Source organism: Argiope bruennichi, chromosome 10 (assembly GCF_947563725.1).
Source record: "Argiope bruennichi chromosome 10, qqArgBrue1.1, whole genome shotgun sequence".
NCBI classification, from domain to species: Eukaryota; Metazoa; Arthropoda; class Arachnida; order Araneae; family Araneidae; genus Argiope; species Argiope bruennichi.
This window is the reverse complement of record NC_079160.1, coordinates 76,600,310-76,612,505: the sequence shown is the minus strand read 5'-3', so window position 1 is coordinate 76,612,505 and position 12,196 is coordinate 76,600,310. Positions and strand designations below refer to the sequence as shown.

At 24.5% G+C, this 12,196-nt stretch overlaps 1 protein-coding gene across 1 annotated transcript; it reads left to right on the top strand.

Annotated features, from left to right (window-relative positions):
* Positions 1–12,142, top strand: LOC129988157 (NF-kappa-B inhibitor-interacting Ras-like protein 2). The gene is made up of 7 exons (XM_056096309.1): positions 1–117; positions 1,148–1,237; positions 5,011–5,061; positions 9,097–9,192; positions 9,365–9,458; positions 9,575–9,661; positions 11,821–12,142. Exons 1-7 carry the CDS (start codon positions 1–3, stop codon positions 11,883–11,885), a joined length of 600 nt encoding a protein of 199 aa, XP_055952284.1. The 3' UTR covers positions 11,886–12,142.
* Positions 12,143–12,196: the final 54 nt, after the last annotated feature.

Below are 12,196 nucleotides of genomic sequence, written 5' to 3'. Positions count from 1 at the left end.
ATGCTGCGCTCTTCTGTGCCTGGAAAAACTAGCAAAGTATTAATTTGTGGTTATCGGAGCAGTGGAAAAACTTCAATATTGGAACAAGTTATATATGGAAATTTTCCATGCTATGCGGTAATTTTTTTTAATTTAATAAAAAAGCTTTTATTTTTTTCTTTTAATAGAGAATTTGTGGAAAAAATATTCGTGAATGAGGATAATTATTCTATAAATAATTTTCCTTCTCTGTTTTAATAGAGATAATTAAATTTTCATATTGAAAATGTTGTAAAGTAAAATTTTGGGTAATTAGAAAATGTTGCATTTAATTACTGCAACAAAAAGAAAAATAAAGAAATAAATTTTGTAATATGTGAAATCGTTTAAGCATTGTATATATATATGTATTAATATTTTTAAGTCTAATTTAAATCTTAATTAATTTCCTAATTTTTGTCTTAATTTAACCATATTAACTTCGTTCTAAAATGTTTTCTTATTTCTTGATCCGTTTCTTACTTTTTATTTAATTAATGTTACACACGCTCTATAAAACTGCTAGTCTCAGCATTTTCACACATTTTGAGGGAAAGGATAAAAATCCTTAATGCTTGCAACATTTCTAAAGATACCTAAATTTTCCTATTCTAAATCTACAGGTGTCAAAAAGTCCTTGTCAAAATCTCATTGTAAAATAACTGAAAGGAAAAATTTTGGTCTACTCTGCTCTTGTATCACAATGCAGATTGACATATTTCTTACCACTTATTCTTTGTACATAAATTATGCCTTCCATGGTGAAATAAATCAAAGTTTTAAAATTCCATAAGTTTCTTCCATTCGACCACACAACTCCAAAAAATATTGTATATATATAACATTATTGCTTATAAAAGCGAGTCTGATATAAAAGAAACAAAAAGCTCCGCAAGGAAGTTAAGGACTTTGTTAGTTCTCTACAATACCTAATTAGGATTACGACTTGGAATAAAAATATAAATTAATTAAAAACATAAATATGTATGTTTCCATAGCACAAAGAACATGGCTTAAAAATATAATTAATCCTTATATGGATTTAAAACATATATCAAATTTTATGTGAAATTTGATTGTTGTGCAGTTTCTTCCATCTTGCTTTTTCATATGATTGTTTATTTTACAGTACCCAACCATTGAGGACATCTATTGTGCTCTTGTTAATACAGATAGAGGAGTAAAAGAAAAACTTAGGTTTTATGACACTGCAGGAACTGTAAGTATTCTTTTATTTTCTCTCTCTCTCTCTTTTACATCTTCATTTATTGTGTTTTTATAAATATAAAATATTTTTGACAGTGAATAGCTAATTATGTTTCAAGTTATGCTATTTTTAAACTTGGTGCTGTAAATGTTACACAGTTAATTAGAAAATCAAATCAAATAATAGACTTCTTAATGAGATGTGTTTTATATACATACTATTTGCCTGTGACAACCAGCTGGTTTGCCAAAATTATTGGTCCCATAAAATTTTAATTAAATCTTTTGCATGTAACTTATTACTAATACTCTGTGCCTTCTTAATTTTCTATCTTCTCATATAAAATGTGTATTTTAATTTGAAAAAGTAAGTGAGGAAACTTCAATTAATCTAATAACACGTTTGCTGAATCAAAGCCATTTATAAAAAAATATCAAAACAGAAAGAAAAAAAATGTTTATTTCTGAAGTTCATACGCTCTGCAAAATGTATTTCTTGAAGTAAACCAGAAGATTATTCAATGAAAATTAACTGAATTAATATTTAAAAGAATTTAGCATGCTATAGTAAGTAAAAAAAAGCATCTAGTAAAGGAACAATTGAATAAAAGTGTTTTAAAATGTGCAAACATAAAAAAAATTAATTCATCGTTGCTTATTTCTAAAGTTAAATTTTAGCTGTAATTACCATAATATTCAAAAATTTTATTAAAAGCATGCCTTATATTGGAACATACTCAACAAAGGAAAAAAATTAATTAAAAAATCAAATTTTTTATTTAATTTTTAATTAATTAAAATTTATTCAAAATTCTAAAAAAATTACTGCAAGTTGCACATTCTTACTCTAAAAAAATATATGTGTATCAAGCTTGGTAGCTCTAGGTCAATATGGTCTGTAAAATGCATGCAAACACACTCACACAGATTTTTCTTTCTCTATTAGAAATTGGAAGAAGTCAAAAATTGTCATAAATGAAAAAAAAAAAAAAAACCATTAAGAACAGAATTGTAAATAAAGGTAATTCTATTTATATTCCTGAATGATTAATCATTTTTACAAAAATATGTATTTCTGAATATCTTTTTAGAACTGCTTTGCATTTTAATTTAGACCACTTTGCTTTTGTTAAATTTTTTTGGCCAAGGACATTCCAGAGCTGGACTTTATTGAGATTCTTTATAAAAAAAAAAAAAATGCTGAGTGAATTAAAGATTTAAAATATGGGAACTTCTCTGTTCATTCAACGTTTGCTTACTCCAACCAAACATTTTTTCCTTTTGGATATTTCCTTCTACAGAAGACTGTTGAATAAAATAATTGTTATGAAATGCAAATTCTCCAAATTTCCCATATATTTGCTCTACAAAATATAATGGGATAGTTATATGTTTTGAAACTTCATTATAAAAAATAAATTTTCTGAAAAAAATGCAAAGGAAATTATTTATTGTTGATCATTATTACAGATAAATTATGAAATGAAAGTGTTTTTTTAAAAGATAATCTAAATTCTATACGCCATTGTCAATTAAAATCTGCTGTTTATGAATAAGACATCTAACTAGAATAACTGCTCTTGAAAGTGGATTACAATGTACTATTATCTTTCTTAAAGTTGTTTAAAAAATTATTTCTTCCTGATGGGTACATATTTTCTTTGTTGGATGATGTTCATATTCTTATCTATAAGTTCTGGTGTTCTTTTATTTTTCTCTAAGAATATTCTGTTGTCTATGCACCTACTTTCCCAGTGTGTATTCTACAAATTAATAGGAATTGAAATTTTGCTGGATTCAAAATTTTAAAAGAAATTTTAGTAAAGTTTTTCAATATCCTAATAGGTTTTCTGCTGATACCATGTTTTGATCCCTGCAAGCTTTATCTTTTTGCATGTTTTGATAAAATAATTTTTTTTAAAAATGAAATTAATTAATATGAAAACCATTGTATAGAAAAACTGATATTGCACTGAGGAAATTTCAAATGTTTTATGTACTTTTTATAGTAAAGATATTTAATATTAAAATTTCTGGTAAATTTATAGCTGCATCCTATTTATTTTTAGACTTTTTAAATCAAAATCAGTAAAAAAAGTAATGTTTTTGACTTAAATAAAAAAATTTAAAAATAAATACTTTATTTATTTATTTATTTTTCAAAATGGTCATCAATTCATTTTAAATAACGTATTAAAAAATTGTGATTTTCATAATATGATGATTTTTATAAAATTTCTTTTACTGCAAAATGTTGAACTTTGAACTGACTATCAGGGCATAAAAAATTACTTTTATTTCAAAGATTACATTTTTTTTAAGTAAATCTACTGTCAACTCAACTCCAGTTATCAGTCTTTGTATATTAAGCTATCAAAGAGAATAGAAATAATTATTCCAGAAAAGATTTAAAAAAATCAGCTCCTTACATTTTCAAGTTTCTGGTGATAAAACGCTTTGTACTTCAGATTCTCAAACAGAATAAGTGCAAGTTCAGTGGAAGAGTTAGAATTGATTCCTCTTCCCTTTCTCAGGATAAGTGTAATATAGGTGAATTCAGATTTCACCATTAAATAAAAGGCTGATGTATTCACCCAATCATGCTTCTGTCTTAAAGAGAAACACTTATTTCCATCTTCACTGTGTCAGCAATATGAAGGTTTTATTAGCATATAGAAGAGGGAAATTTCGTAAACCTTTTTCTTAGAAAATTGCTTCTAACTTCATTTTATTTTTCTTCATTTGTTTTGACTGGAAACATTCCATTAAATCACAATTTTTGTGTTCCTTTCTAAACATAATGAATCAATGAACTGCATTTAAATCTACAGACTTCCTCTCTTTCATTATATGGATGCTTTAATGACATTTCTGCCTTTTGATTGTTTGTAGAGAGTGGATATGAAAGTTAACTACTGTATAATTATTATATGATGCAACTTCACATTTTTATTCAATGTATATAATGAATTTCATCATTTTAAGGAATCTGTTGCTTATTGAAATGGTAAAGAAATATTTATTATATGTGTATACTTTAAGTAAATGTTATGTTACTTGTTACTTTATGTATATTTTATTACATATGTATATTTATGTATATGTATATACACAGGTTATATTACATTAAACCTGCAAGTTGCAATTTCAATGTGGCTCATAATTCTTGAAATCGTTTTTTTTTTTTTTTTTTTTTTTTTTTTTTCCTCCCTTCTAATTGCAACATTAAAATTTTTGCCATTAAAGTCATTTGTTGAAAAACTGGTATTAAATATTGTAGCAATAGTAAATATTTGTGAAAGCTGTTTGATTTCTAATTATATATTTGTACATGAATGTCAGTTGTTTTCTACTTTTAAAATTTTTTAGTTTATATATATATACATAAAAAGGAATCTATGAAACAAAGTATTACTTTATATATGTGTGTGTGTGTTTCCTCTTATTTGTTAAAACTATGAAAATAATTTATCTTTTCATAAATTAATGTGAGGAAAAGTTAATGAAAATTAATATCAGTTATAGTGTTTCATAAACAAATTTAAAACTGTTGTAGATTTATATTTTTCACTTTTATTATCAGAAATCGCAATTTTTAATTTAACTTAAAAATTGTATTTTTATTTCTTTTTGAAATAATGTAATGAATGTTGTAATTGATTGATTGATTTTCAAATGAAAAAAATATCTTGAATCAAAGGTTTGTTAGTTTAATATATAAACTTTACAATAAATACAGGATTTAAAACTATTTATATTTTTTATTTTATTTTATTTTTTCTAAAGGTGCCTGGTCAGTCCACTGATTTTTTGAAAACATATATGACATATGCTGAGGTAAGTATCATTACTTTTAAAATTTGTACAAAGTAATATGATATTTTATTTAAACAAAGTATGAAATATTAATAAAATGCTATGACAGACTAAAATTTTTTATTAATATTGGCATTACGAAATATCATTAATAATATTAATTTGATATAAAGGTGCCTAATAAAAGATTGCATATTTTATTTTTGTATATCAGATTTCTAGTTCATGTCCAGAAGTAAAAAATATTCTAAATTCATTAATTTGATTTTATTAAATTCTTTAAGAAATAAACTTTGTTCTATAATCAAACATGATATATCTGTGGAAATGCAGATTTCAGCTTTGATCATTCTTGAGATTAATAACTTTTTGTATATATTATTCATTTTATTGTTTAATTAATCATTCTTATTTTACTTATTCTTTATTTTTGTTAAAATTCATTATTTTATGTAGCTTTTTTGTTCCTATCCTGTGTTATATCTATGTAATGCAATTCTTAATTCTGGATGTTCACATTTAAAATAATTGTAAAATAAACTACTAGTTTATTTTATGTAAGGTATGTGATTTTATATGAAATTAAGATGATAATAACATCATATTTCAACTATTTGTGTAGTTTTATGAAAATATGAAGATTTAAATTAATTTCTAAAAATTTTACACAAATCTTTTTTTTTTTTCTAAATCCAACCCATTTTTAGTTATAAAAATTTCCATGGTCTATAATTGAATAATAGATTTTTTTGAAAAAAAATGAAGCATCAGTTAATTATAAATAAAAAATGTTTTGAGCGAAGATGATTTTCTCTCATATTTTTTTCTTACATTAAAAAAAAAGTGTTATGTAAGTTTTCGTGCTCTTATTTGGAGTTACAATTAGAGGTCCAACATAGTTAATGTAGATACATTATGCAGCCTATAATACATCCTTTTCTTTGTCAAGCTATATAAATAATTCAATGGTGAAAATTGATGTATTTGGTTGATATTTACTTATAATATAAACTATTACATATAATTAAACAAAAAATTTTTACTGCATTTGTCACTTTTTGACCAGCTGAGTATTTGATACACAAAAACATTTATTATGTTACAATGTTTTGAAATTTACATAAAATAAATTTTCTGTGTGTGTGGAGTAAAAACATTAATTTAATACACTTTAAATAAACAGTAATATGTACATTTTCTTCTTTTTTGTGATTTATTTATAGTTCCAACCTTTTAGTAATAGTTCTTGTTGCATTAAAGGAGTTTTATCATTATAGCATATCAGAAATTTCATGATTGATTTTATAAGTTTCACTCTTACAAGGAGAGGGCATGAGGTTCACAATTCATTTTGGAATGGGATTTAGTATAATGGTAGTATACATTTAGAATGTTCATTCTCGAAAATATTAAAGTGCAATAACCAGTCAATTTCAAGAAAATAGCTCACAAGCTTTCTGCATAGCTTATATACTAATAATGTGTTGCCATTACCGAAGCATGAATAGTATAGTGGTTAAAGCATTGGTATAGCATTCTGGTGACCCGGGTTCGAACCTGGGCTAGCATTTTTTGCTTTTTTTCCCCACTAATTTATTTCAAATTAATTTAAGAATTTACAAACTGCTTTAATTAACATGTTTTTTTAATTTTTTTTATTCAAAAGTAAGTATTTTTTCTCCTAATTTTTGGATTAAAACTTAATTTTTAGAGGGAAAAAAAATAATTATAAATATAGATACAGTTTTTTTTAAATATTCAAAATTCTTAAATTAAATTAACATTTTAAAGATGGCTTCAATTAATATGATACTAATCTTTATACAGAAAAATAAATCACTTAATACCTGAATTATAATTCTTTTAAAAAAAATTAAAGATATAAACGTGTTTTTCTTTTAAAAAATTTAAATAAAATTACAGACTTACAGAATATGTAACTTTTTTATCAATCAAAAACGAATGTTTTGAAAATAAATATTCATTGACTTAATACTTGAATTATAATTTTATTTCTAAACAGGACAAATAATTACATATATAACTTAAATAATGATAAATGTTAATTAAATTACTGACATCATAAAAATATTTCATTAATTTTTTTATTACATACAAGAAACGTAAATATTGTAAAAGTATTTCATACAAGTTAGATATATTTTGACATCTTGCACGATTCATAAATAAGGATTATCCACATGAGATTTATACGTTAAAGGAATCGATAAGAAAAAAAAATTTCATTTACTTTAAAAAAATATTAGTTTTTTTTCAGATAATCAGACAGCGCACAAAGCATATCATATGTTACTACAAATTTTGAACCATCCGCCTATGCATTGCATAACTTAATATTTGCTTTTTATTTTTTTATTTTTGATTGTTACCATTTTGAATGTTTGACAATATAATTTTATTTATTTCAGCTGCTCTGTTTAGTTCCCTATATAAATACAGCTTTGTTGCATAATAATAAATAATTTATCTTTATTAAAATTCAAAATTTTAAATCTTTTAATGATTTTAAGATAAAAATAGTTATTTTGAGATATTTTATAGTTAAAATTAGATGTATAATTATTTTAACACTTGAAAATTAAATTATAGTTATAATTCAAGAACAATATACATGAATATAATTATTTTTCTTTTAAAAAATAATTTATAATTTATGTATTATGAGAAAATACATTTACTTTTTCCATATAAAAATGGGTACCATATTAATTGAAACCAGCTTTAAATTAACAATTTAATTTAAGTAATTCTGAATATCTAAAAAATGCATTCATATAATTATTTTTCTTCTAAAAATTGAATTTTAATGCAAGAATTTAGGAGAACATGTTAAACATGCTAATTAAAACTATTTGGAAATTGTTAAATTAATTTGAAATAAATAAAAGCAAAAAATGTTAGGTAGGACCGAATTAGGGTCTTCTGAATGCTAGGCCAATCCCGTAACCACTACGCTATTCGGCAGCGACGGTACATTATTAGTATATAAAGTATGCAGAAAGTTTGAGTGCCATTTTCTCGAAATTGACTGGCCATTGCGCTTTAATATTTCGTTAAGGAACATTCTATATGTATACTACCATTATACTAAATTCCATCCCTAACTGAATTTTCAACTTCATTCTCTTCCCTTGTTAGTAAAAATGTGAAATTCACATTAGTATAAACTGTCATAAGTTTACAAAATATTGTTAATTTAATTATTAGATGACCATTTTAAATTTTTTTTAATTAGTGCTTAGTTAAATATTTCAGTTATAACATTTTGCCATTTACTATGTAATTTTCCCATGAATAATAATTTTTCATTTTTACTTGCTAATCGCTTTATTATAATGTATTGTTCGATAAATTCTTTTTTGAAACTAGGTCACTTAAAACATCATTTTTGATTAGTGATTACTTAGTCGTATCTTCAGTATTAGAGTTGTTGTGTTAAAATCTTGAGTATTTAATATATATTTAGAAAGCTAGCTATTGTTTTTGTCATCTGACGACAGTTTAAAATTACAAGACATTTTCCAGTTTAACTCACATCTTGCTATAAAATTAAACAGTGATCCAAATAAACAAAATTATTCAATTTGATTTCTATCTTTCCCATTATTTTCTTTTAGATTCAATATCTGAAATTGTTAATTAATTCCTTCTAAAATCTGCATTTTCTTGTTGCTCTAAGTGGCTTTATTTTTTTTCCGAGATTACTGATTTCTTTTTTTATTGAACATGTTAAAAATAACTTATTACAATCTCCACTGCAATAAAATGTGTTTTTGCTTGGTGTTTATATGCTGAATCTCCCTAAATATGACTTGTAATTCATTTTAAGTATATGTATAGCAATTGAGGAAGTGGCGATTGCAATAAAATGTTTCAATTACTTTCATATTGTATGGATGTAATTACTGAAAGATATTATTACAAAGAATTTGTTCTAAATACTGAATTTTTCTTTGTGTTCTATATTTTATATATATATATACATATGAATTAGCCAATATTTGTGCATTATTTTAATTATAATAAATTTTCCAGGGAGTGATACTAGTATATGCAATAAATAGCAGAGAATCATTTTCATTATTGGATCAGGTTAAAAAGGACTATGATAAAATAAAGGAAAAGAAAGAGGTATGACTATTATTCATTATTTTTTATCACTTTATTTATTGCATATGATTATTTTGCTATTCCAATGAAGTATTTATAAATTATTTCAAAATTTTAAAACTAAGAAAATAACATTTTAACTATGAATCCAACACATCAAAGAAAAAAAAAATTAAATATTCACTTTTTACAGGTGCCAATTATAGTATTAGGAAATAAAATGGATTTGCAAAATGAACGACAAGTTGATACAGTATTAGCTCAGGCTTGGGCACAGAAAGAAAAAGGTTAGTATTCATAGGATAGTACTGATTTTAATTTCATTTTATATAGTCAACTTCAAAAATTTTAACTATATAACTTTTTTTTTCTTTGAGAATTCATAATTGTTTTATTTTTCTAGTGAAATTATATGAAGTTTCAGCTTTGGATAGAAGAACATTGATAGAACCCTTTGTGTATTTAGCTTCCAAAATGAACCCACCTCCAAGTAAGATGTTTTGGAAATTCTTGTGATAAATATTTTGTAAATGTATATTGAATTATGCTTTACTTTGGATACAAATTTTGGTTTATATATACACAGATCAATTTAATGTAAATTATCAGAAAAATAACTGATAAGCTTGAAAAATATTTAAACGTGTGTTAGTCTATCTTTGATCATTAAAGAATTGTTTTAAAATGCAGCAATAGCTCTGCTTCCATTTATTTAATAAAGCAATTGCTTATTTTGTAATATTTATATTTATGATGTTAGTTTTCACCACTGAAGCTGTATACATTATATAAGTTAGCTTTATGCTAAATATTCAAAATACTACATAATAAGAGATGGACGTTTCTGGTATGATGATTAGTTCTCGCTACCGTTTTAGGTACAAGAATGGCGTAGGATTAGTTAACCCCTACTATAGTCTGTGTAATTTCTGTAGGCATTTCAATGACACTCATTTTCCCTACTCTTCACACTTTCTCCTTCTCTGTTGCTATGGTTTTGACAAAGCGTGTTTTTTTTCCACACCAGCATGTTTCAGAATACCTTACCAGCCATGTAAAAAAAAAAAAAGAATGACACTGTTATCTGCCTCAACATTGCAAGGCAGACAATCAGTAATGAAGTAGAAAATGTGATCTTGAACCGCATACAGAAAATACACAGACTATAATGACAGGGCATGCCTCCTACAGTTCTCATCTATGCTGTCATAGTGTTTTTATCATTCAGAAATGGTTGGTTGGTTGTGATATCATTATCTTGGCTTATTCACTTTGTTATAAACTGCATTATCTGTCAAATATATACAAGACTTCTTAAAGAGACTATAAGGAGATAACTTTTTCCTAAGAATAATTGAATGGTTATGACTGTATCAAAGCAACATCTGCTCATTACATAAAATTCACTTTATTCATTTATTCAAAGATTGTTGGATATTATTTCTAAATTAAGTCCATAAATCTTACTTTTATTATTGCAGCATTTGATGATCACATACTAGGTATTCATTTTAATCTAGGCTCAGCAAAAAAATAAATAAATAAATAAAATAAAATAAAAATAGGGCCATTAAAGGTAGATATACATTTACTATTGGAAAAATTCTTTTTTAATTATGTATAACTTTGTTGTAATGTATAACAAAAAAAAAATATGAAATTCAAATTTTTATACTATTTTCTGATACTGTTACCTATATTAGGTAAAATACTCTTGTGACAAAAACATTTCATTCTTCAACGACTAAAATGGAATGAATCTTCATTTAGGTTGCTATTGAAATAGTCTAAAATAATACTATTCAAAGCATCATTACTTCATCAGTTTTAGATACAGAAGAGTAAAATTATATCTGTTTAAAATATTAGTGTGTCAATATTTCACTAAATACAACCGCTCCCCGGTAGTCAATGTAAAAATTTAGATTTTGTAACTTCTGCAGCAGTGAATTGATTACTGAAGGTACAAAAAGCAATTATTCATAAGAATTTTTCTGTCCAGTACTTATCTCTAAACGTTTGGAAATTAGCTGTACAGCTGCAATTACAGTGGACACTCATATTATATACATATACAAATGCATACTGTAGTCGCAATTATTTATATGCACACCATGATATAAATTATCTGCATGTATTTAAAAATTGTGATATATTTTTACTTACTATATATTTTCATATCATATTCATTCTGTGCCATTAATTTATTTTTCACTCAGCATGATAGTTATTATAAGATTTTTTTTAATATTATACTAACAATTGACTTCAGTATATTTCATTCCTTATCATTTGATATTATAAATTTAGAGAAATCTAATTACACAAATTGATCTGCACTGTATCGAAGAAAATAAAATCTTTTTCTTGAAAGGCTACCTTTGGCTTTTCCCAATAACAGTTAATGAAACGTTTTTAAACTGAGAATATACCCATATCCCATTATCAATTAATGTTTTTATTTCCACAGTTGATAAATTTGCTTCTAAAATAATAATGAATTCGGTATTTTTCAATCAAATATTACATTACTAGTTTACCACAAAAAAAGTGCAGGTAAATGTTTCATGCATAATACTTGTTATTTCAAGTTTGTAAGTTTTTCTACAATTTATTTTTGAAATAATTGAATTATAATTTTTTTTTCAGGCAAGTCAACATTTCCACAACTAGGAAAAAAGGGTAAACCTGGAAGTATAACAATGGAGCTGTAATAGAATTAATATTTAACTTTTGAGATATCTACACATGAAGAAATTTCAAATGCTGAATGAATCATTTGATTCAGCAAAACTTTTTAAAGATTGAAAACAAATTTATATTATAAGAACTACTAGTGAAATTATTTTAAAGCTTATATTTAGAGTAAAGGAATATGGTATATATATTAATAATCTCATTTGTTTAGAATATCTAGGAGAATTTATTGTTTCTAAGGAAGTATTTCAAATTTAGAGTTTATACTGGTGTTTTAGTTTTCTCACCTGTCTAGTTTGTACATATGTAGATCATTTTATTTTTATGT